Source organism: Triturus cristatus, chromosome 6 (genome assembly GCF_964204655.1).
Source record: "Triturus cristatus chromosome 6, aTriCri1.1, whole genome shotgun sequence".
Taxonomy (NCBI): domain Eukaryota; kingdom Metazoa; phylum Chordata; class Amphibia; order Caudata; family Salamandridae; genus Triturus; species Triturus cristatus.
This window is the reverse complement of record NC_140589.1, coordinates 743798340-743823322: the sequence shown is the minus strand read 5'-3', so window position 1 is coordinate 743823322 and position 24983 is coordinate 743798340. Positions and strand designations below refer to the sequence as shown.

The following is a 24983-nucleotide window of genomic DNA, read 5'->3' as shown; positions in this document are numbered from 1 at the left end:
TTCGGTGTACAACAGTGATGCTGGTAAACGCTTTTGGTGCATCAGCAACATTCAAATCAAGCAATTTCGGTGTACAACAGTGATGCTGGTAAATGCTTTTGGTGCATCAGCAACATTCAAATCAAGCGATACTGAGGCTAGTGGCAAGCCCTGCCTTAGCTCATTAGGGCCATTATTTTGTTAGCTGAAGCTCCATTTTCTTCTAATTGGATTCTTTTTCAGTTGACTTTCTGCGGTTAATTTATTAACGATAATAAAGATGCAGGAGATGCCCCATTCTGACACTTTGCTACAAAATACATTTCTGTGCACAGGGTCAAATGCTGTGGACAAATCAATATAAGTCAAGTAAACAGGCATTTGTTTATTAAAACCATATTTTTCCATCAGCAGTTTTCAGTAGCAAATAATCACCAATAGTTGAATGTTTATCTTCAAAACCCTCTTTGCACATTTGGGAGTATCCCAACTACGCAGTACCCTAATGTAGGTAATAGATGTTCTATAAACATTTCCCCAGGGATATCCATAAGACTGATCATTCTTTAATTTCCTGGTTGAGACGGCACACTTTTTGTATTTTGGTATCCAGATGTTACTTCTCCACATGTGTGGAACAGAGTAAAGTAAATTTCAGAACTGTGCCCATATTAGGATCAAACACTGATGTCAATAATTCAAACTGCAGGCTCAATATCTATGCAGAAACACAATATGTGACATGAGCCCTAGATGGATTAAATACCTTTATCATGACTTTCACTTCATGTTTAGATGGAGTCCAAAGATTATCATCTCCTCCATAGTACATTAAGGGCCCGATTTAGATCTCAGCGGATGGGTTACTCAGTCACAACGGTGACAGATATCCCGTCAGACGGAATATAAAACCCATAGGATATAATGGGATTTATATTTCGGCCAACGGGATATCCATTACTCCTGTGACGGAGTAACCCGTCCCCCGAGATCTAAATCAGGCCCTAAATCACCATGCTCCCGATTTACAGTTTGGTTCAGTACCTTCTAAATACTGTGAAATTTGTTTGCTGCATTTTCTTTCAGTCGATACATTCCTATTATATTTGTGACCCATACAGTTTCGGTAATTGGTAGTGCTGTTATATATTTAACAGAATACAGAGCATTCCCCATAAGCTCTCATAAGTACCCTCAGTTCTTCATCCGTAAGGCAGTGATGAACAAGTTACTTACCTTCGGTATCTGTAAGAGACATATGTAGTTGTAGATTCGTTTACCTTAGAATTACCCCCAGGTGTCAGACTGTATCCGGAGAATTTTTTTCGTAGCAGTACCCCTACATGTCTGTAGGTGGCATAGGTCGTATCCATGTCTGTTGTTGGCGTCGTGGTCGCCGGGATGACTTCGCGGTGTCTACTTAGACACCGCCCCTGCGCGCTGACATCAATTCTGACACAACTTTCCACGCCAGAAGCGCAGAGCCATGCAAGACACTGACCACTGGTGCACATAACTAGGGCCCTGTAAGGGAGTCCCTATCCTTAGACGTCAGTTCGCAGAACGGGTACGATGGGTGGGGTGGGTGGTAAGAAATCTATAACTACATATGTCTCTTATAGATACATCATTACCGAAGGTAAGTAACTTGTTCATCTGAAAGAGACTGTAGTTATTGATTCCTCACCTTAGAATAGATACCCCAGCAATGCCAACCCCAGTGGTGGGTCTGCGAACTAAGTTAACACCAGGAAATATTGGAGAACCGAGCGGCCGAAAAAGCAATCTCTCCGGAGTTGGCTGTCCCGGCAGTAATGTTTTGTGAACGTGTGCAGGGATGCACACGTGGCTGCCTGGCAGATGTCAAACAGCGGAACTCCACGTCCAAAAGCAGTAGTGGCTGCCGTCGCCCTGGTAGAGTGGGCGAACGGTCTTACCAGAGGTTCCTTTTTTGCCAAAGAATAGCAGATGTTGATGCATAGGACAACCCATCGAGAGATGGTACGTTTGTGCACAGCCCGACCTTTCTTGGCGCCCACATAGCTCATGAAGAGTTGATCATCAACCCGGAAGTCTTTAGTAAAGTCAAGGTAGAAGGACAGCGCACTTTTTGGGTCCAGACTGTGGAGTCTCTCCTCCTCCTTGGAGGGCTGCGGGCGGGAAGAAGGTGGGCAATGTGATGGTCTGACATATGTAGAAAGACGTAACCACTTTGGGAAGAAAAGAGGGCCTACTACGAAGGACCACTTTGTCCGGATGGACAGCAAGAAAGGGAGGTTTGGAAGACAGAGCCTGAAGCTCACTCACCCTGCGAGTACAGGAAATGGCAAGCAGGAAAGCAGTCTTTAAAATAAGAAGACGTAGAGGACAATTATGTAGTGGCTTAAAGTGAGCACACATATGATAAGTAAAGGCAAGATTCAAGTCCCACTGGGGCATTACGAAAGAAGGAGGAGGAAAGAGATGAGTAATGCCCTTCAGAAATCTGTTTACAATAGGGGACTTGAAAAGAGAAGGCTGATCAGGAAGGTGATGAAAGGCCGAAATGGCCGAAAGATAGCCTTTAAGAGTGCCCAGAGCAGGGCCCTGCTGGGCCAAAGAAAGAATGAAGAGGAGGACCTCTAAAAGAGGGGCAGAAAGGGGATCCAGAGCCTTTGCTGTGCACCATGCCACAAATTTGTTCCATCTACAGGCAAATACCGTTTTAATGGAGGGACGCCTGGCTGCCAAGATGACATTACAGACTCGGAAGGAAGGTCTAAAGCTGTCAACTGTCACCGCTCAATCTCCACGCAAGGAGGTGGAGGCTGGACAGTTTTGGTTGGTGGACCGTCCCCTGCTGCTGCGACAGAAGATCCTCCTGAAGAGGCAGTCTGATCGGAGGATCGATGGCCATGCTCAAGAGCTCGGGGTACCAGACTCTTCATGCCGAGTCTGGAGCCACAAGAATTACTTGGGCTCGGTTGCGCTCGATCTTCTTCAGCACTCTAGGTACAAGTGCTACAGGCGGAAAGGCGTACAGGAGGCCGCAATTCCACTTGCGACGAAAGGCGTAGCTGACCGAGTGCTGCCTTGGAAACTCCAAAGCGCAAAACTGCCGACATTGCACGTTCTCTTCAGTGGCGAATAGATCTAACCAAGGCTCTCCCCACTGCTGAAAGAGACCTTGCACCACATCCGAGTGAAGACACCATTCATGACCTATGATGCACTGGTGGCTGAGTTAGTCTGCCCTGGCGTTCAGGGAACTCGCCAGATGTTGAACCACCAGGGCCTGATGTTCCAGCCATGTCCAAAGGCGAAGAGCCTCTTAACATAGGGTCCCCGACCCCACCCAGCCCTGTTTGTTGTAGTACGGCGGTGTTGTCCATGAACACTTGCACTACTTTTCCTTTGACAGAAGGAAGGAATGTCTTCAGTGCAAGACGAATTGCCCGGAGCTCCAGAAAGTTGATGTGGAGCCAGGACTCCGCAAGAGACCAGAGACACCTGATCTCCGCCTCTCCCATGTGGCCGCCCATAACCACTGCTAATGCTGATTGGGGAAGGGAGCGGGATCTGCCGTTGACCCAATCCCGGTTCAAGAGCCACACTGCAACTGACTTGCAGTCCCTTCCGAGATCTGGATGACATCGGAAAGATTGCCGTGATGCTGCGCCCACTGGAACTTCAGGTCCCAGGGCAGAGCCTGCATATGCCTTCTGGCATGATTTACCAGCGGGCTGCAGGAGGCCATAAGGCCCAGCAGCCTCAGGGTCATAATCACCAAAATCCGGGATAGATGCTGAAACCTCGGTATCATAGCCCAAATAGCCCGGACTCGCCGCTCAGGAGGATAAGCCCGAAACTGCGTTGTATCCAGAACTGCTCCGATGAAAAGGAGTTTCTGAGAGGGAATCAGGTGCGACTTCGGCACGTTGACAGTGAACCCCAGCGAATGCAGGAGGTCTGCCCTAGACTGGAGGTTGAAGACGACAGCCTGGGGCAAGCCTGCCTTCAACAGCCAGTCGTCGAGATAGGGGAAGACTGGAACCCCTGATCTGTGCAGATGTGCTGCGACCACCACCATCACTTTTCTGAACACCCGAGGGGTGCTGGTAAGGCGAAAGGGGAGCACGGTAAACTAAAAATGCTTGTGGCCTACCATGAACAGTAGGTAACACCGGTGGTCAGGCATGACAGGGATGTGAAAATAAGCGTCCTGCAAGTCCAACGCTACCATCCAGTCTCCAGGGTAGAGGGCAGACAAGACCTGAGCCAAGGTTAACATTTTGAATTTCTCCTTCTGGAGGAAGCGGTTGACAAACCTGAGGTCTGATGTAGGATGCAAGCCTTTGTCCTTCTTGGGTACCAGGAAGTAGTGGGAGTAGCAACCACTAACTACTTCTGGCACAGGTACTCTTTCGATGGCTCCCTTGGCTAAGAAAGACGTAACTTCCTGGTGGAGAAGGGCCAAGTGATCCTCCGACATGCAATGGAGTGTTGGTGACATGGAGGGAGGGGTGGTCTCTAAGGGGAGGGAGTAGCCCTTTCAGACTATCTGCAAAATCCACCTGTCTGACGTGATGTTGTGCCAGTGGGGGAGGTGATGGCGGATCCTGCCACCTACTGGCAACTGATGGCCCTGAAAAGTCAGACTAGGAAGGTTTGGAGACTGCTGCAGGAAGGGGGCATTGGTGGACTGGCCCGCCCACTGGCCCCCAGGCCCGTGACGCTTGGTCCTTAGCCACGCATAGGCTGGGTAGCTTGTGCAGCCCTGTGGCTCTGGGTGGAACGAGGTGGTGCACCCCTTCCGTAGGCACGAAAGGGGCAAAAGGCAGACTGCATGGGGCGATAAGTTGCTGCGCGGCCAAATGATCGGGCTGTGGCTCTAGGGTCCTTGAAGCACCCAGGCGCGTTGTCCGCCTTGTCACCAAACAGGCGACGGCCATCAAAGGGCATGTCCAAAAGTGTGGATTGGACATCCCCAGAGAAGTCAGACGTTCTCAGCCAGGCGTAGCACCTCAGGGCTACCGATATGGAAACAACTCTACCCAGCGAGTCGGCGGGCGGTATCCAGCCCACACCGGATGGTGAACTTAGCTGCGTCTCGACCCTCAGCAACAGCGCGGGTGAGCACGGCCCGGGCCTTCTCCGGGCACTGGGGCAGCACTTGCGCGACTGTATCCCACACCGTGTGTTTATAACGGCCCAAGAGACATGTGGTGTTCACCGACCGCAGTCCTAATCTGGTAGAAGAAAACATGTTCTTCCCAAGATGGTCCGGCTTCTTGGATACCCTATCTGGGGGAACAGTAGGGAATGCGCCTTTTGAGGATGAGGCTTGGACCACCAAGCTTTCAGGGGTAGGGTGTTGGGAGAGGAAATATTGGTGGCCCGGGACCAGGCGGTGGCGTCGGGCAATCATCCTGTCCACAGGAGCCCCTGTGTCGGGCTTGGACCAAGTGCCCAGAAGGATGTTGGTGAGACCCTCATGAATAGGCAGCAGGGGCTCCGAAGAGGCTGCCACCGGCTGAAGCACCTCAGTCAGGAGGTTAGTCCTGACAGCCACCATAGGAAGCTCGAGGCCCAAGGCCTCAGCTTCCCTATGCAACACCACAGCGTAGGGAGCTCCCTCCACAGTAGCCACGGTAGGGGGAGAAAGCCTACCAAGGTCTGGGGAGGTATCTAGACCACTGGCATCATCCAACTTCTCTCCCCAGTCCGGCTGCTCAAGTTGGTCTGCTAGAGGGTCAACAGACCCCTCCCAGTCCTCCTCACCCTCCTCTGGCTGTCACTCAGGGCAGTATGGAACGTCCGGGATGAACAGCGGTACATAAGTACCCTCCGGCACTGGTAACGATGTCGGTCGACATTGGTCCGGCGCCGTGTTCAAGTCGAGGGTAGGGCTGGGATCGACGCCGGTTGGGGGAGCAACCGACGTCGGGGGCGTCGTCATTGGAGTCGGTGCCAGGGAAGGTACAGTGAGGCCTGGATCCTTGGGGACCCTGCGGTGCTGAGGCTGGAGCCACCGGCATCTAAGGCCCAGGGCCCCCACCTGAGTCCGTGGGGCCCAAAGGCAAGCCTGCGGTGTCTGGCTGACCAAAGATGCTGTGCAGCGCTTTGTAAAATGCCCAAAGCTAGGCAGGGGATGCTCCGGCTCCGAGAAACGGAGGGAAGCGCAGAGCTGTCCCAGGGGGCTCCGAGGAAGGAGCCAGAGAGCAACGACGCTCCAGGTCCCGCGTCAAGTTGGCCGATGGACGGGGAGAAGGCGAAGAGCGACGATGCTTCTTCGCCTTCTTCTTGTATTTTGACTTACCCGAGGAGTGCGAAGGCTTCAAGGACGAATGGTGGTGACTCTGCGACCGGTCCCGCGACCCTCCCCTCGACCGGGACCTTGATCAGCACAGAGCAGACTGCCGAGCCTCCAAAAGCTTTTGGGACCGCTCCTGCACAGACTTGAGGTTCAGGGTCCGAGAGTCGGAGCACGACTTCGGGTTGTGGTCGCACTCCAGGCACCAGAGACACACAAGGTGCGGATCGGTGACCGACAACAAATTGTGACAGGAGTCACAGGGCTTGAAACCGGGCAGACGGCTGGACATCCCTCGCGCACCAGGAGTCGAAGACTCAAAACGATGTCGACAAAAGTCGAAAAAGGTTAGTCAAAAAGTAACTAAGGGGCACACTCTCTCCGTATCTGCGTTGGCTGTCGCGGAAAAAGGGAGAACTGACATTAGTGCGTAGAGGCGGCGTCTAATTAGACACCGCAACGTCATCCCGAGGACCACAACGCCGACGACGGACGTGGATTTGACCGACACCACCTACGGACGAGCAGGGGTACTGCTACGAAAAAAATTCTCCGGATCCAGTCTGACGCCTGGGGGTAATTCTAAGGTAAGGAAACTATAACTACAGTCTCTTTCAGATTAGTTAATACCACTTTGGTTGAGAATAAAATTATTTTTAATGTCTCTCAAAAGTCCCTCCGGTGTTTTTTTAATATCAAAGTCTCTTTCCACAAACACTTATCTAAAGGTAACATGTACACTTTTGTTTAAAAGCTTCGCGTTTTGATGAGCTGCCTATTACAGATGCTTTGTGCTTCTTTAGACGAGTGGCTGATATTACATTTACTTATGTTCAATACATTTCCTCCAACACACTGATCCAGAGAATACATTTTAAGGTAATCACAATTTTCTGTTCACTACCTTCGAAATTGCCAACTTCCATATAACTGATTAATGAAAAAGGTCGGGATGATGCTCCTGACTAATCAATCACTGAGGAAGAAATGTGATTAATGAATGTACTGCAAGCAGGTTCATTACATGTACACATGACCAAGTTGAATCCCTTAAGTAGAATATCTACATTTATTGCTGTACCATCTGCCTTTACTGTTCTCAAAATTTGATGGGAATGGAAAAGAAATACTCACATTTATTTAAAAAGGAATCTTCAGGATTACTAGACAAAGCTCTTTCCTTAAAGTCCTCTGATGACTAAAATCAGAATATCAGTGGATGATTTCTTTATGTCTTCCCAAAACATTGCCAACAACATATAATGATCAAATTGACGCTCCGGAGGAATATATAAATTTACCAAAGTAAGTTCGTCAAAAGTATTCGACTCTTATTCTATAGTGTACATAGGTAAAAATCCTTATTACTTTCATTTTCAGAATTTTGTAAATTACGGCCATCTGCCCATCTGCTGGGTGGTCTATTTTACTTCTAGTTGAACGGCTGGAGAGAGAAATAGTTGTCAAACTCAATAGTTGTTGTAGGCCAAGTTTTGTGGTGGGAAATTATAGTGATTTTGTTTCTGGCTAGCTTTTTCTCCAACTCATCTTCTTTGTTATCTTTTCCAGCAATTTTTTAAGAGGCAATGACCTAGTTGTCTGTTTTACGCCCTTCTGGAGATTTCTGGGGTAAATCCAGCAGTGATTCAGTGGCAATTACAGATTTAATGAATTCATTCATCCTTTTGCAGCTCTGAGCTAATATTACACCTCCTCTTTCTGTTTTAGAAACTTTAATCAGTTGAGAGGAGGATTTGGAGGCTTCACTTCACTGGTAATACATCTGTGGGTGCAAGATCATGGGGCTGATTACAGAGGAGTTGTTGATATTTCTTATAGTGCGATCCTACTCCAGGTTCATTGGATTTGCTATTGAGACATCTATCCAATATCTCCTTTTTTATTCAACTGATTTTAGACTATCACCCACCATAATCAATAAGACGAAGACAGTTGACTATTGTCTACTGGTACAGGTGCGTGCACGCTATTTACAAATTAAATAAACTGTGGGCAAAAAGTCTCCAAGGAACAGGGACAAAAAGATTGAGTGAAGAGTGTGTGAAACAAACTATTTAAACTATGTAGATGGAAGTTGACATTGAATTATATGTAGCAAATCTTTCAGTAATGTTAAACCGATTCAGCCATAATCCTTGCATTACTATTTGATTCTTTCAGGAACAGCTGATCTGAAACACCAGTTGAGTACCGCCACTGCCTCCCACTTCCTTTCTCTGGCTATGCCAGATCAGCACCATCCACACCTGCTACTACTGCCAAGTAACCACCCCTGCCTATACCCATTCACTGCAGCTTCCTTATGTTTTCCCACGTCTCCCAGTGTTCTCTCCATCGTGTTATGTCACTACCAGCTCCCCAGCAGAAACAAAGCAGCTGTGACAGAGAAAACAAGATCAGGATAAGGCTAGTGGAGGTGTGACACCTCTTTCTAGACTTGAAATGCCAATCAAACAGCCCCTTCTACTGCTGAGCTATGGAGAGGTTACATAAGGCTCAACTGAGCACTGGGTGGTGAAGGACTGAACACCACTGTGCCATCAACACCCCTCAGTAGCTGATCTTACTCAAAGTGGTTGCATGGATAACAAGGGGCATTTTATGGTCAGCCTGTACAAGCCTGTGAAGAGGCAGCTGTAGCAGTGGCAGGGAATAACACTAGTGCATAGCGAGCAGTAACACAGGGCCCTGGCAAAAACAGGCATGTGTGTCCCCCAGCTCAGCCTCCCATCGGTTTTTAAGAGCCTCGAAAGGATCTGGCCGGTCGTTTATCAGCTTTCTGTATGTTAGGGAGGTCGCCCTCTGTGTCAGGTGTTCTGTGAGGAGCCGATCCTCCAGCGGCGACGACTCCGGAAGTCGAGTCCCCGGCGGGACCGCCGCCTGGAGTGCGTGACGGATTTGCATGTACCTGAACCCCTCAGTGGCAGCCAGGTCAAAATCTGCTTGTAGTTGTGTAAATGTGACCATTTCTCCCTTCTTCCAAAGGTCACCCACCCTGGAGATGCCAATGAGGTCCCATTGATGGAACCCCTTAGTGGTACGTAGCACCCCCAACTGTTTTGCCTCCCACAATGGCGTAGCTTGGGTGATTTGCCCAGCCCAGCCCAGAGCCCGCTGCGCCGCAAACCATAGCTGGAGGGTGTGTGTCGTGGGGCCTGGAGGGCACCGGCCCCTTTTATGGTTGTAGAGCGCCCCCATGACCCCCTCAGCCCCCAGCAGGTGCCGATCCATACGATATGCCGGGTCGTCCCCTGACACATGCAACCACTGGCTTATCACCGTGAGCTGCGCTGCCCAATAGTACAGTCGTATGTCTGGGAGGGCTATCCCACCGTCGTACCACCCCCTGGTGAGCTTGTGGAGTGCTCTCCACGGCGTCCTGTCCTCCCAGAGTAGGCTGGTGACTTCTGCATTGACGGCGGCGAAGTATGTTGGGGGCACCGGGAAGGGGGTATTCTGAAGTATATACACAAATCTAGGGAGAGCCATCATTTTGAAGAGGGCGGCCCTTCCCAGCAACGTCAAGGGCAAGGAGCGCCAATGTTTGACATCGCTTCGAAACCGAAGCAGAGGCTGCGTCAGATTTTCAGCTATAAAGCGGTCCCTATCAGCTGTCACATAGATTCCCAGGTATTTGAACCCGTCCGTCACCACCCGAATCGCACAATCCCGCGGGAGCCTAGGCGGAGAGCCGCGGAGCATGTAGACAATGGACTTTTCCCAGTTAATCTCGTAGCCCGAGACCCTCCCGTAAGACGCACAGATATCCAGGAGACAAACGATCGAGCGGGCTGGGGAGGCTAAGTACAACAGGATGTCGTCAGCGTAGAGGGAAATGCGATCCTCCCACCCCATTGTCCACCTTAGTCCCCGGATCACCGGGTCCTGCCGCAGCCACGCCGCCAGCGGCTCCAGAGCCAAAGCAAAAAGGAGCGGGGAAAGAGGGCATCCCTGTCGCGTCCCCCGCCCCAACGGGAAGGGGTCTGAAATATGGCCATTAACCACCACCTGTGCCAGCGGCTCGGTATACAGAAGCTGAATCCAAGCGCACATCTTGGGGCCGAATCCTACGTGGCGAAGGACAGCGAAGAGGAACGGCCATTCCACCCGGTCAAACGCCATTCGTGCATCCAGCGAGAGGATGGCTGCGTCCTCATTGTAGGTGATTTTAATACAAAACAGGATGGTAGGGGAGGGGAGGGGTGAAGCAAAAAGTGTCCTATAGATAAAAAAGCTAGCAAGAGACCCTATCCACAACAATCATGGCAGTGTTTCCAAATAGAAAATGGAGACTTCTTAGTCTATGCCAACCACACTATGCCCCAGGATCTACCATTAGCCATGTTCTTTTGTAACATCTCCATCAACTCATTGATCAGCTTAATGTTCATCCGATTCTTGACATGACCCCAATTAAAAGAGACACATGCACTGTAAAAAGTAGAAAGCAAACACAAACTAACACTTGTGACTGTAAACACAAAGATATCTCTATACACAGGCCCTTAGGTCATAGATGAAGATATAGCAGAATACGTGTACCGATCATTACATAAATTGACAGGAATAAACATAGAAGAGCAGGAAGGATGGCTGTTTTGGAAGATGCCCACAAAAAAAAGACACCATCACTGAGGCAATTGGCCTAAGAGACATCACCTCCGATAAAATATCAAAGTAAAAACTGTTAGCACTATATGCCTTTCTGCTAGACGGGTGTGCAATGTGGACATTGAGAAAAGTAAAATAAAACACAGCTAGGACAGGCCAAAGGGCAAGAGCTTCACAAGCCAGGAACTATGTCGTTCAATGAAGAATGTGCAGTGAAAAAAACGAAACTCCTATGGAACATTATGGAAATAGAAGTCATGAAGTACAGAAAAGAATATGGAGACTTAAATGCTAGGAAGAAAGAAGAGTAGGTGAACATGAAATCTGAAGAATTCAGTAAACAATCATGTACAAAGCTTTCTAAGGAATTCCGGTAGATGCAGCCTGGGGTGCAGATGATAAAGTTCCACATCTAGGGAATATGCTAACACTTGATCAGGGGACCTTACATCTCAAAGGCATCTTTATTGCAAGAAGATAGCCTCGAGCAAATGCCTAGGACCAAATGAGCAGCAGTGCTTATTCACAGAAGAAACTAGCAAGCAAAAGATATAATAGATTGGTTCTGATCACAACAATTTGCGAAGAAGATAGAAGTTCTGAAACTGGAATAGACCCATGACCAAATCTGCTATCCAATAAATTTATTAGGCACTACCAAACCTGGAAGGTCCCCTTACTCTAACTTATTTTCAAACTCTGTATCTAACCTGATATGCATGACTTTCTAGGGGAATAGCGCCCTGATTGTCTTCTACAAAATAGACTCCACCCAAAAACCCTGCTTCTATAAACCGATCAGCCTGACTGATGCTAAGGGAAAGACCTTTACGAAAATCATTCTCCAGAACATCTGGGAATGGCTAATGATGCCCAACTGATCACAACTTACCAGGGAAGCTTTCGTAAAGGCATGTCCAAAGTGTACCATGGCTTCATTCTGTAAAACCTGGTGAAAAAGTACAAAATCTGCTGCTTTTCTTGTTTATTTTTTTTAATCAGACTTCGATCTCGTAAACCAAAGTAAACTGTGGACAAAAGTGGAAAACTTGAACATCAATGCTCATCTGGCATGACTTCTGAAAGAGCGTCATGCAAACTCTAAAAGCGTGGTATGGTATAAAAGGAAATCGGACCGATTTTTGTTTTTATTTTTTTTAAACAAAAATAGGGATGAAACAAATATGTCTATTGCCTCGCTATCCCCTACAGTACATATGAATAGAGTTCCGGAGAAATGGGTAACAAACGCCACAGATGTACCCAGGCATTGTCCATAGAAAAGTTCCTCTATTACAATATACATGTGATTTAGTTCTTCTAGTACATACTTCAAACGAACTATGGATACTAACAGACATACTGTAATGAAAATGACATCAAAATAAATGACAAAAACTAAGATGATAACCCAGGGAAATATAAAGATTAAATCCGGATTAACAAACATTGTGATGGCAGGGATTCTAGGAATAAGAATAGTCACACCATAACCCTGGAATACTCGACTCTCCAAAGCAGTAAAAAGAGAGGAAGTAAAGTACAAGGTGTAGTGCGATTTGACAAATTGAATGGAAATGGAACCAAAACTAACACAAGCATATTTAAATCAAAAATAGAAAGTTATGTACTCTATAGGGCACTACTCTATAGGGCAAAATATGGTGACTCCATCAACCCAGTTACCTACCAGGAGGGATACTGAAATGATTTTAGAAATCAATACTACAAATCACCCCAGCAACACTAAAAGCCCTCTTAGAAGCAGACTGTGCATTAATGCCCCACAATTGACCAGTAAGATGGCAGCAATGCAATAAACGAATACTGCAAAGAACTTGTCAGAGAGGTCCCTTCTGCTTACCATAAGGGAACATTCTTGAAAGAATGCTTAGACTGGTCGACTTGAATAGGGTATTTGGCAATACCCTATTTGTGGGTATTGTCAAAGACTGCCACAAACTAAAGAGCTACTAAAATAAACTTACAGGGCAATAGAGAAAAGTGCAATTGGAAGATAAACTCGACAAACTTGAATATTTTACCTGGAGACACACATTCAATCCATAAAACCATTTGGGCCTGCATATAAATGAGTTAGAAAATCGGGATAAGGGTTGTTCTGTGTGCAAGATGCAACATACTTGACTCCAGAGATCATAAAAGCGGTTGTACCCAGGAGGGAAGAAACCGTGGCAAGTCTCAATCATGTCCTCTTTTTCTGCTACATGGAATACCCACTTGAAAGAAAAGGATCTGGGTGAAGCTCTGCAAGAATTGTGACATCAGAAGCCACGGACAAATGTATGTGCATCCCCAGGCAATTTATATGCCGCCCCTCCTAATTCAAGCGGAAGACTACCGATTCCAAGGCTAATCTCCCGCCGCTCGATTGCTGCATGCAGAAAGCCAATGTTTGCAGAATCATGATCTGCTCTTGCACAACCTTAGTCACCCTCTCTACCCGCCATAGCACTGAGTTTGTGCTCCTTCCAAGTAAGGGAAAAACATAATATATTTTGTTCTTGATCTGAAATACGATCCTGTGGCAGTGCACTTGCAAGGTCGGTGCCTCTGCTGTGCTAGTGGGGATACAGGTTTAAATCACAGGCCTCAGCCCCAAAACATTCTGTGTATCCCAGAAAATCTCCTGGGAGAAAAATAAGTTTATCAAGCAGAGTTCCAAACTGTTTCTGTTTGCGTTATGTAAAACTGCCAAAGATAAAATATTGGTGCCTCATACATGCTAAGAGACCCAATTCAGATGGGACGCACTCAAATTTTAGGGCCATAAATGACTTAATTTTAGCGGTCTCCCGTCTAAAATTGCCTCTGCTTCAATAGAAGTCAATGGAGAAAATATATCACCCCGATTAATTTGTCAAAATCCCCCTCCCTCTAGTTCTGCAATGTTGGCATGTATGAGGCAATGTGTTAAGCAAGGTCGCCAAAGTTGGACAATACGCTATGATGAAGCAGAGGAAACGAAGAATGGTATCTATTGAGAAACAAGCACCACAAACGAGGTAATAGGAGCTACTGGGTCACACAGTGGAGGCTATAGTCTTCGAGCTAGACCTCAACATCCAAATATTCCTGCATGGTTCGCCCTTAAGCTCAGCCTGAGCATGGAGTCACAAGAATATCAATGGTAAAAGGGCGTCTTCCAAGATATTACTGAGTGCATGACGTTGGTAAAGCAGGCTTGACTATCACGAAGCCTCGAACAAAGGATGCAGAAGGACACAACACTACCAGCTAAAAATGTAGAGTCTGTGTCTACTAGCCTCTTTGGCACACTCTATACCAATTCTCACAACAATGATTCCTCTTTCAACCATTTTTATAAGATAATCTATTTATATTTGTGTAATCCTCTTTGATGCTAACAGTGTTTATCTGTTTGTACAAAAAGGTCTGCTTAGATCGAATACAAATACATTTTAATTTGAGGTTAACAATGCCAGAATTCTTGGAAGAAGAAAGTAAAACAAAGGACGTTGGCTTAATTAGGAGGTTATATGAATTCTACTGAGTAACTGCTAGAGGAGCAATGCACTTAAAATATAAGCCCCATGTTTACAGAACAGTGAATCACATGATTATAGACTTAACATATCATACACTGTTTGAAAAGCAAGACCCTGAAATGCAAATGAGCCGCATAACAATGTTTATGGATCATCGAACTGAAAACAAATAAAAGCCAGATGCTGAAGACAATTTAAGCTAGAGCACAGTACTGAAATTGCCATTCAGACTGTTTAACACAATGTGCTCAGTTGATTAAACTTGTAAAATAGAATCTAATATAATTGACGAAGCAAAATACAGCAAGATAATGTTCCCCTAAACGAATCTGCTAATGTTTATGGGTTTTCCGTCCACTAGAATTGGATGATACTGCATTCTCGAGTTCTCAAGGCCAGGATGTCACATACAGACCATGGCTGTATTTACTTTAAACTTGGATCCACACAACAGTGAATGTGAAGGTTATGATGCATCTGAGTGTAGATCTCACAGCAATGAAGGCCAAACCACAAAGGGTAAGAAGTGTCATTCAGAAGAGTTGCAAAGACTGTCACCTTTGTCAATAGGAGAAAAAGAAACTGTTCTTGCAACTCCTTCCGCCGGTGGTACTTTAAGGGATTTCAGTATATGTTGTGTTTTTTACTCCAGGGAAGACGAAAAACATTCCCACATATATATACAGCAAAATCCATGTTACATTTTAACATACCAGTTAACTGCGAGCAGCTGTCGGCCTGCTGAAATAGTGCAATCTGTTGGATCGTCCCTTTGTCTACTAATTCATATGAAAGACAGACAGCTTGTCGAATCCTGCGGATTTTTTCACTTCTGTGTGACGACCTTTGTGTATGACAACACTTGGACTGTGCCAGGGCCTTTTATACAGAGTTGGTCTGCAGTACACATCTGTAAACAGTAAACATGCAGGCCGGATCCGGCTCAATGGTGACAAGTAACTTGGCCAATTTAAATGCTTGCATTTTCAGTCAAGTTTCTGATTCCCCTGGCTGATCGCGTTCGAAAACAAATATTGGCAAATACAATGGAGATTGCCTTTGAGACCTATTGGCTTTTTCAATACTTGTTTTCAAGCTCAATTAGCAAGCAAAAAACAGAAAGACAACATGCCTCACTTTTGAGACCTACTGGCATTGTCAGTGTTTTTCAGTGATGCTGTACAGCATGGCTAAATAAAAAAATAAACTAGCCCATGATGTGACTTCTTTTAATCTTTTTATTTGCCTATCCGAGTTGGAATGGTAAATTAAAATAAAAATATGCACAAAAGCTCTTTTTGAAAGAGCATGAGTGGGAGCATAATGGAGGGCGGAGGAGAGGCAACAAAGAATGTGGATGGGGAAGCAACGTGGAGGGGTTGAAAGAAGAGGCAAAAGGCGACAGAGAAGACGGGCTGAGAAAGCAACACAGATAATCGGCATATGGAGAAAAAGCAACTGGCGAGAGAAAGAGTGTGCAGCAGGTGGGATAGAAGCACATGGGCAAGAAAGCAATAAGGGGGAGGAAACAAAAGTGAGCACTACGTGGAGGGCGGGCTTGAGAAGCACGTATGCGACAGCGAGCAACACGGAGTGCAGGAGGAGAGAAGTACACGAGAGAAATAGCTGGAAAATACATGCACTTTTTTGGAGTGCTTAACCAAAAATAAAAAGTAGTACTCGGAAAGCAAGCAGTGGAGGCACAAAAGCCAGCCAATCAAAAGTGATAGTAAAGAGGAGATAGTCAATGGGAGGGACAAACACAAGATTGACAAGCTAGGACACAAATAAGAAGCAGACAAATAAGCGTGACAAGAAAACCAAGCAATGGTAAGCAATGGGTGGGCTCCAACCCCTGTATGTTCTTGGTAAGCCCATAACATATCTTTTGCAACCAGGCAGTTGAAATCTCTGGTAGACTTGACCTAAAAAGTGACTCCATGTAATTTGCCCACATCCAAAGCCTGTTTCCTCTAAAATTAGTAGGATTTAACCTCTCTTTGGAAAACGCAATTTTAAACTGCAAAGAATAAATAAATAAATCCATACTTGTAAAGCACGAACATATCACCCCTTAAGGTTTCAAGGTGTCAAGGAGATTAAGTTAGCTATTGCCCAGAGTGGCATGATGTTGAGCTGAGCTGCCACCGGGAATCAAACTGTGATCCCCACGCTCTGGAGGCAGCCACTCTGGCCACTGCGCCACATCTCTCCCAGCACCACACCTCTCTCATGACACTCCCCATGAAGACAGGTCCAACAGATCTACTGACAATGGGAGATACTATACAGCACCTGAGGACATAGATATGACTGAGTACACAACCAGAACTGAACATGGAGCATCACATTCAAACTAATGTACAAGCAACTATAAAGCTAATTATACCTAACGATCTGCTAGTGAAGATCTCAATCGCGTCTCAATATCTATGTTTTAACCTCACTGAGTACTCAAACAATTGGGTCAAGTCAGACACAGTTTAGTAGGTCCGCAGAAAGCTGCTGGGCAACACAGTGGTGGCTGAGGTTGTTTATCCTCAGGGCAAGAAAGCAATCAGTCAAAGGCTTCTCGGGGAGATAGTGTGGGGACAGCAATTCCCAACTCAAACAGTCAAACAACTGACACAATAACTTACTGTTCAGTCCAGTGCCTGTTTTAGTTGAAGAGAAGTACGTTAATATCACAGTAAACCAAATACCATACACTGTAATGCTACAGGGTTCTACTAAACACAACTATTGTGCTCTTGCCAATTTCTACAGTTCCCACACCAACCACAAGGTTTTAGTAGAATTATTACAGTTCCTGCATGACTAGAGTATTCAAATACAGTAAATTGTAGTTCCAAACAACGGCGGACACAGTGACCGCACTTCCCTGTGATGTTCCCTTGTTGTGTATGAAAAATAGTCAATCTGGTTGAGTGTGCACAAAACTGCTCTAGCACTCGCCGTCATTGAGTGCCAACTGCTATGCAGACAAATGAGGAAGTCAGACTTTCGGAGTGGTGCACCGCTCGTTATTGAGACATGTGGTAGTCAATGAGTCTTATGATGTTAAAAGTCTTGAATAATTCTTTATTTTCAAAAAATTGCCAGCCAACGCGTTTCGTTCATGAAAATGAACTTCTTCAGGGCATGAGTTCACGTTTCTGGTTGAGGAAAACAGCAGTGTAGGGTGGTAGCCCGAGTTGCACAGGCCACCTTGGTTAGGGCTGGTGTGTGATGTATCTGAAAGTAGGGCTGGGTGTTGAGCTGTCTGCTTCTATGATAAGAAGCGGACAGCTCAACACCAAGCCCTACTCTCAGAATGTGGAACGTGAACTCATGCCCTGAAGAAATTCATTTTCATGAACGAAACGCGTTGGCTGGCAATTTTTTGAAAATATAGAATTATTCACGACTTTTAACATCATAAGACTAATTGAGTACCACTTGTATCAATAACGAGCGGTGCACCACTCCAAAAGTCTGACTTCCTATTCGAATACAGTATTCTAGCAGCAAAGGAAAGATGAGGGGAGGGAATCAGCACAGATGCAAGTTCACTATTTGGCTTACATGAGCCAGCTACTAAGTTCAGTAATCCGGAGGTCGGTTCAGTTGTATCTTGCAAGTGTTCACACTTTCCCCACATCTCGGATCTTGCTGCTTAACACAAGCAGCGTGACAGACCTTAGTAGCAGTCACAAGTTGTCAGCAGTAGCAGCCTTCACGCCATGGGGTTATGGGGGCAGCGCTGGGTGCAGCATACTAAGGCACTGTTGTTGGCTTTGTGGGTCACACAACACGTCTAGGCAGCAGCAGCACATGCCTCAAGCAGAGTTGATGCTCAGTTGTGAGATTAGCAAGGTGGCTTCTGCAAAGATAGATCCTTTACAGACCAGAATGCAACATTGAGCATCATTATTAAGCAGTCCATGGAATGGAACTCTCCTCTCTATGTCAACTTCATTGACTAAGAAAAGGGATTTGACAGCGTGGACAGAGACATCCTTTGGCAACTCCTTCAACATTATAGTGGCCCAGATAAACTTGTAAGAGTCATCAGGATCTCTTTACGAGGGAATGACCTGCAAGATAGTTCATGGAGGACAACTCACACATGCAAGCATTCCAAGTGAGGACTGGAGTCCGCCAGGGCTGTTTGTTCTTGCCTTTTCTCTTCCTGCTGGTCATAGACTGGATCACGAAGACATCCACAGCAAGGTAAAGAAATGTCATCCAGTGAACCCCTTGGACGCAGCTCGACGACATGGACTTTGGAGATGACCTGAACCTACTCTCCCATACCCATCTGTAGATGCAAGAGAAGACCGATGGTGTGGCAGCCGTATCAGTACAACTTGGCCTCGACATCCTCAGGGGAAAAAACAATATCCTGAAGGCTAACACGGCAAGCACATCTGCATTCACTCTTGCAGGCGATGCACTGGTTGAGGCTTTGACCTACTTGGGCAGTGTCTTACACAAGGAGAGTGGCACAGATGCCAAAATCATGGCAAGAGTCGGCAAAGCAAGGTCTGCCTTCATTCAGCTAAAGATGATCTGGAGCGCCAAGGACCGAATGCAGCAAACCAAGATCAGGGTTTTCAGTGAAAAATCCTGCAAATCTGCTGGTTAAACACAACCAGCGAAACTCCCTGCTCATGAAGAAATCAAGAAAAGACGCTGGGGCATGATAGGTCACACCTCCAAGCAAGCCCTGAATCGGAACCCTCAAGGGAAAAGAAAAAGAAAAAGGCCTAGAAACACCTGGAGCTGAGGCCTCGAGGATGACTGCAATGTGATGGGTTAAACCCGGAGTCAGATTGAAAAAGCCCAGGACAGAGATGACTGGAGAGTTCTGTTTGATGGCCTATACCCCAGGAGGGGTAGCAGGCATAAGTAAGTATGTATTTTGCAGTCAGAAATTTTTCTGATTACACAAGGCTGGTGGGGCACTGAAGATAAAACCAAAGCTGATGAAAAACATGGTAACAACTCTGAACAAGGCCTTCTAATTACATCAAGAACATTTTACCTTAAACAAGACAAATATATACTCACTTTCAGAAAAACCTGCAGATCTTTAGTCTGGGTGTGCAGGAGGATATCTTGCTGTAAGTGTTTGAAGACAGATATGCACATGTATATCTGGTAATCAGGCCCAAGGAGAATACATGTGGCAATGTAATGACATATATCGGGCCAGTTTAAATAGTTCCAGAAGCACTGAGTTAGCCAATGCTGGCACATCTGAAAACAGAAGACAAAACACTATTGGTAAACTGTGGAAAATAACATGCTTCTGCTACTTTAAAGAAACAGGGCATCCGGTATATGTACAAAAGTCTATTTTATAATATGGTAGGCTAAGCCTGTGATATTCATAATTTACACATGCAAATGAAGGCGGCACATACATTTTGGGCATGAATTAAGTGTCAAAATTTAGCATATGCAGAGGCAGCACACTGTCAATTCTCAGTTTTTAACCAAAAATATTTTAACTTTTTTCTTCATATGGGAATCAATTTTTAATGCAATATATTCCCTTAGCTGACCTCTAAATCGGCGAAAATGAAATATTCGTATATATTTTTCCCACGGATTAAAGAGGACAAGTTTAATTGCAACACAACTCACAGGGGAAAAGGAAGGGTGGCCAGGAATAGGCTTGAAATTTATGTAACCACAGTAAATATTGTTACCAAATGTAAGTAACTTTTTCTTCTGATGGATACATCTTCTTGCATATTCCTCACCTTTTAAATGAGTCACAAATAATACACTGTGGAAGGCAAGAACGAGTAGTGCTAGTAAACCAAAAAAATCATGCAGCCCAGCTATGCTAAATATCCATCAATGCATGCTTCGGCAGTAAGGCATACATGTTCAGTAAAAGTATGCAAAGAATGCCCCATGGTGTAGAGTCACTTCTCCACTATGTTGGGATGAGGATTACAAAGAAAGAAAGATATTAGAGTGGATTGGCCCACGTGAAAAGAAGATACCACTTTTATGAGAAAAGAGGGAGAGGTGCGAACAATTATTTTATCGAGGAAGAATCTGTGACTTGTGGCCAAACTGAAAGCGCCTGAGACTATTTGGGATTAAATATTTATTGAAAACAGTAAGTAAAATGCTGGAACAATCTCTTTGGGTGGCTTTAATAAAAATAAGAGAAAATATATAACTATGTAGTGACTAAAGTAGAATTTACGGAAAGAAAATACCCTTTGCTTTTGAAACAAAAATGCAGTCAGTAGAAGGAAAACACTGCTGAAGCTTTTCTCTGCAAAGTGCACCCAATAAAGGCAAGTTATTGGGATTAGCATGTTCAAGCATTGTTTACCATTCATAAGTAGAAGGTTGATTAAGCAATGGACGATGGTAGTAAAGCTCTACAGAGTAGCTTGGGTCTGTCCTTAGGAGTAAGAACCTCAAATTTCACATAATTCTGAAGAATATTTTCCATGGTTTACAGTTCCATGCGAAATATGTGTTTTGTACCACTACATTTTGTGCAATAAAGGTAAGTAAACATAGTATAATTAACCTTAGACACATTTCTGAGAGAGCCACCATCCAGACCAAGCAACAAAAACATGAAGAAAGTTTTTCTGAAGATCCCTGGCATCAACAAGGGCACCAAACACACAAAGGGTGATGGGAGACATGCTTGCAATACGTCTCACCACTGGCAATCGCTTGAGTAGCATTCCAACCCATTGTTCTTTTGCCCACCATGCCACCTCAGCTTGGATCCAGCCATATGAAAAGCAGTCTCGACCCTGCTCCAACAGGAACAGTCCACACCGAACTGCCAGTCTAGGTCCTCCCTGACCCGGAAGGGCACCTCAGGCATCTCACCTAGATAAAGTAACTAAGGAAACTAGCTGCATTTATTTAACACCAAGTGCTGCAACCACAGGTAAAAAAGCAAGGAGTGGATGTGGCATAGTAACCAGAGCTACAGACTTTGGAACTGGGGAAATAGGTTGGAGTCTCGGCGTTGGCTCAACATCCTGGGATTGTAGGCAAATCACTAAATCTCCCCTGTGATGGCCCTGATGTAAAGCGCTCCAATAACTTTGGGTCTTGTGATGGAGTTCTATCCTGATATACGTTTACTGGAATCTGTGAGACGCAATATTTGTTGGTATGAGGTACACTCACTATTAATGGAAAAAATATTGCACGTATTACAAGGCTTAAAAGGTAAGCAACTATTTACCGTAAGCAGCAGAGAAAGGAATACAAAAATAAAAAAGAGTGCTTTGAACGGCGGGAGAAAAGCTGATCCTTCGCCTAACCCAGACTTATAAATCATATCTGTCCCACTTTAGAAGACGCGAGACTCATCTGTCAAATCAAAAGGCTGTACATGGCGGGGATAATGGAATGGATACAAATCAAAGAAAGCAGATGCAGAAAGGACACGAGTGGCAGCTCATTTTATTTTAGACCTCGCTGTTCAGCCTGGAAGACACCCACACCAGGATGCTGGCATGCATAGGGGCCACTTCAGAATCTCTTAGTTATATTCCTTCATTTTGTTTCTCAGTGTAGGCAACTGAACGCTACATTACCCTTATTTGACATTTCAATCACATTATCAGTAGCGATTGGTGATGTTTCAAAGTGGTGAGGTCAAACAGCCAGCGCACGTAGCAGATGGAGTGTATAAGGCCTGGGCAAGGGGATGAAAAAGGGAACGAAAACTGCATTTTATAGCCCATTTGGCATAAAACAATGCCACAAAGCTATAGGATCTGAAAGGGCAGACTGTCATGGCGGGCCAAGGAAGCCTGATCCTCAGTGGAGATGTTGCAGGTTCATAAGCCCCCATAAAACAGGCATTTCAGAAAATTCAATTACACACGGATTCCTATTTTAAATATAAATTTTTTTCCATGATAGGATTCACTTCATTTTATTTTTCTAATATGCTCCTTCCTTCCAAGTAGTGTTTTACTATATTCGACAATAACTGTTAATCTTTTTGGCTACGGCGGGGGCAAAGAAAAAAAAAACCTCGCAATTCTCCGGACAGCCAAGTCACGGATTATACAGGCATATACATCAGAGTTATATCTGAAGGGATAATAGACTGACAGAATCCAACAGGGAAAAAAGTTATTTTAATCTTAACTGCAGGGTCTAAGATGTCATTCAAAGATCATATCCGAAAAGAAACTGTTACTTACCTTTGGTAACAATATTTATAATGGATACATTGCCTTTCTTCAGATTGTTCAACTTATGAAGACTCCTTCCAGGCTTCCGAGTGGTCTGGAAACGTTTTCCCCCAACAAGGACTTCCCAGCACTGGTAGGTGTACCACGTGGCTCCAGCAAGATGGATGTAGAAACTGAAAACTGTCTCAGGATCCAGCCAATGGAAACTCTCCTCCTCTTTGGAGGGGTGAGGCGAGGAACACTGGAAAACGGTGGATTGCCCGACATGAAAAGCCAAAACCACTTTAGGTAAAAAGGCCACCATGGTCTGCAGTATCACTTTGTCTGGAAAAAAGGTGCAAAAGACCGCTACATGAGAAAGCTTGGAGTTCGCCGACGCAACAGGCCGAGTTCGCCGCAACCAGAAACACTGATTTCAAGGCCAAGAGTCGTAATGGAGAGCTGTGCATGGGTTCGAAAGGCATACACATGAAGAAAGTGAGAAACAAACTAAGATCCCACTGTAAGATCACAAATGGTTTTGGAGGAAATAAATTATTCAAAACTTAAAAAATCTCATCACAAGAGGTGATTTTAACATGGACAGTCAGTCCAGTCAATGTAAAAAGGCGGAAAAGGCAGGCCGATAACCTTTAACAGTGCCCAATGCAAGCTTTTGCTGAACTAGAAACAGAGTGAACAATAGGAGAGCCAAACGTTTAGCCTGCAATGGATCAGTATTGTTACTGTCGCACCAGGCTACAAACTCGTCACAGTGACTGACGTAGACAGACTTAGTAGGGCGCCTGGCAGCCAGAATGACTTCCACAACTTTGGGAGGAAAATCAAATGCTGTTAACTGCCGTTGCTCAATCTCCAAGCATAGAGTTGCAGATTGTGCAGGTTTGGGTTCCCCTGGTCTTGGGCCCACTGAGACTTCAGGTTTCAATGCAGAGCCTGCATATGCCACCTAGCAGAGTCGATGAGCTGGATAGAGGAGGATCGCCAATGCCAAGACGCCCAGAAGAATCACAACACTCTCATCAAGATCCAGGACTCATCGTGATTGAGGAAAGGCCCGAACCTGCACCACATCCAGGCTGGCCCCAATGAAAGGGAGCCTCTGCGAAGGAGTTAGGTGTCACTTTGGAATTTTGATAGTGAAAGCAAATGATTTTAGGAGGTCTGTTGTTGTCTGCGGGTGATCAATGAGTGACTGTATGGTGTCCGATTTCAACAGCCAGTAGTCGAGGTAGGGCAAAACTGGTTTATGGGACTGTAGGACATGTATATGAAAGTAAGCCTCTTGCAAGTCCAAAACCACAATCCAGTGACCTAGATCTGGGGCAAACAAAAGCTGGGCCAGCGTGAGCATCTTGAACGTGTTCTTCCATGAGGAAGGCATTCAGAGAGCATAGATCTAAAATAGGACAAAGGTCTTCATCCTTCTTCGGCACAAGGAAATAACAGGAGTAACAGCCTATCCTTAATTCCTGGTCCGGAACCCTTTCTATGGCTCCTCAGACCAAAAGGAACTGCACGTCTTGGAGCAAAATGAAAAGTGCTCTTCTGAGTGATGATTGAACATTGGTGGGAAGTGTGGCGGGTTGAAAAGGAATAGCAGGGCATAGCCTTGATGGATGATGTATAGGACCCACCTGTTGCGTGTTATATTTTTCCACCCCTGGAGGAATTATATGACTCTGCCTCCAACCGAAATGGTTGTGCACCACTAAGGGCAAATAAAGCAGCTTGGAGGTGGATGCTAGACGGCCAGATGACTAGAAAGTTTGTTGCTCTTGATGACCTGTGTGTTGCTTACTTATTCTCCGCCCCAACTTCAAAAGGACCAGGGTGTTTGCTGCGGGGCAGTAGGTCTTGGCATGGTCAGTACGCCAATCCTCTGGAGTAACCTCAAAAGTGGTGAAAATGGTGAGGATACTGTTTTGCAGGAGTGAAAAGGCCTAGGTAATGTTCAGTGGCCCAGCTTTCCTTAAAGCATTTCAAAGCCCAATTGGCCTTCTCACCAAACAGGCTATACCCTTCAAACCGCATGTCCATTAAATAGGCGTGCATGTCTTCCGAGAAGCCCGTGGATCCCATCTAAGTGTGCCACTGAAGAACCATGCTAGTGCCAACTGCTTTCCCCAAGCAGTCAGAAGTGTCCAGCCCAAGTGGATAATGTACTTTTCTGAGTCATGACTATCCTGGATGGTTTGAGCCGAATTGGTTCAGAATGTTTTAGAGACTGCTGATATGATCTCGCCAACCATGTTGTATAACGCATGGTATACCTTCGCAGCACACAGGTGGCACTGACCTACCGGAGGGAAGACTGGCTGAGTAAAACATCCACTTCCTAAAGGTCTCAAGGTTTTTGCAACT

At 45.6% G+C, this 24983-nt stretch overlaps 1 protein-coding gene across 1 annotated transcript in view; it reads right to left on the bottom strand.

Annotated features, from left to right (window-relative positions):
- TBC1D32 (TBC1 domain family member 32) overlaps positions 1-24983 on the bottom strand; it is an 886600-nt gene that overhangs the window by 84683 nt on the left and 776934 nt on the right. Inside the window, exon 33 of the mRNA XM_085611276.1 lies at positions 19486-19674. Within this exon, the coding sequence (XP_085467402.1) occupies positions 19486-19674 (189 nt within the window). The remainder of the gene's footprint in view (positions 1-19485; positions 19675-24983) is intronic.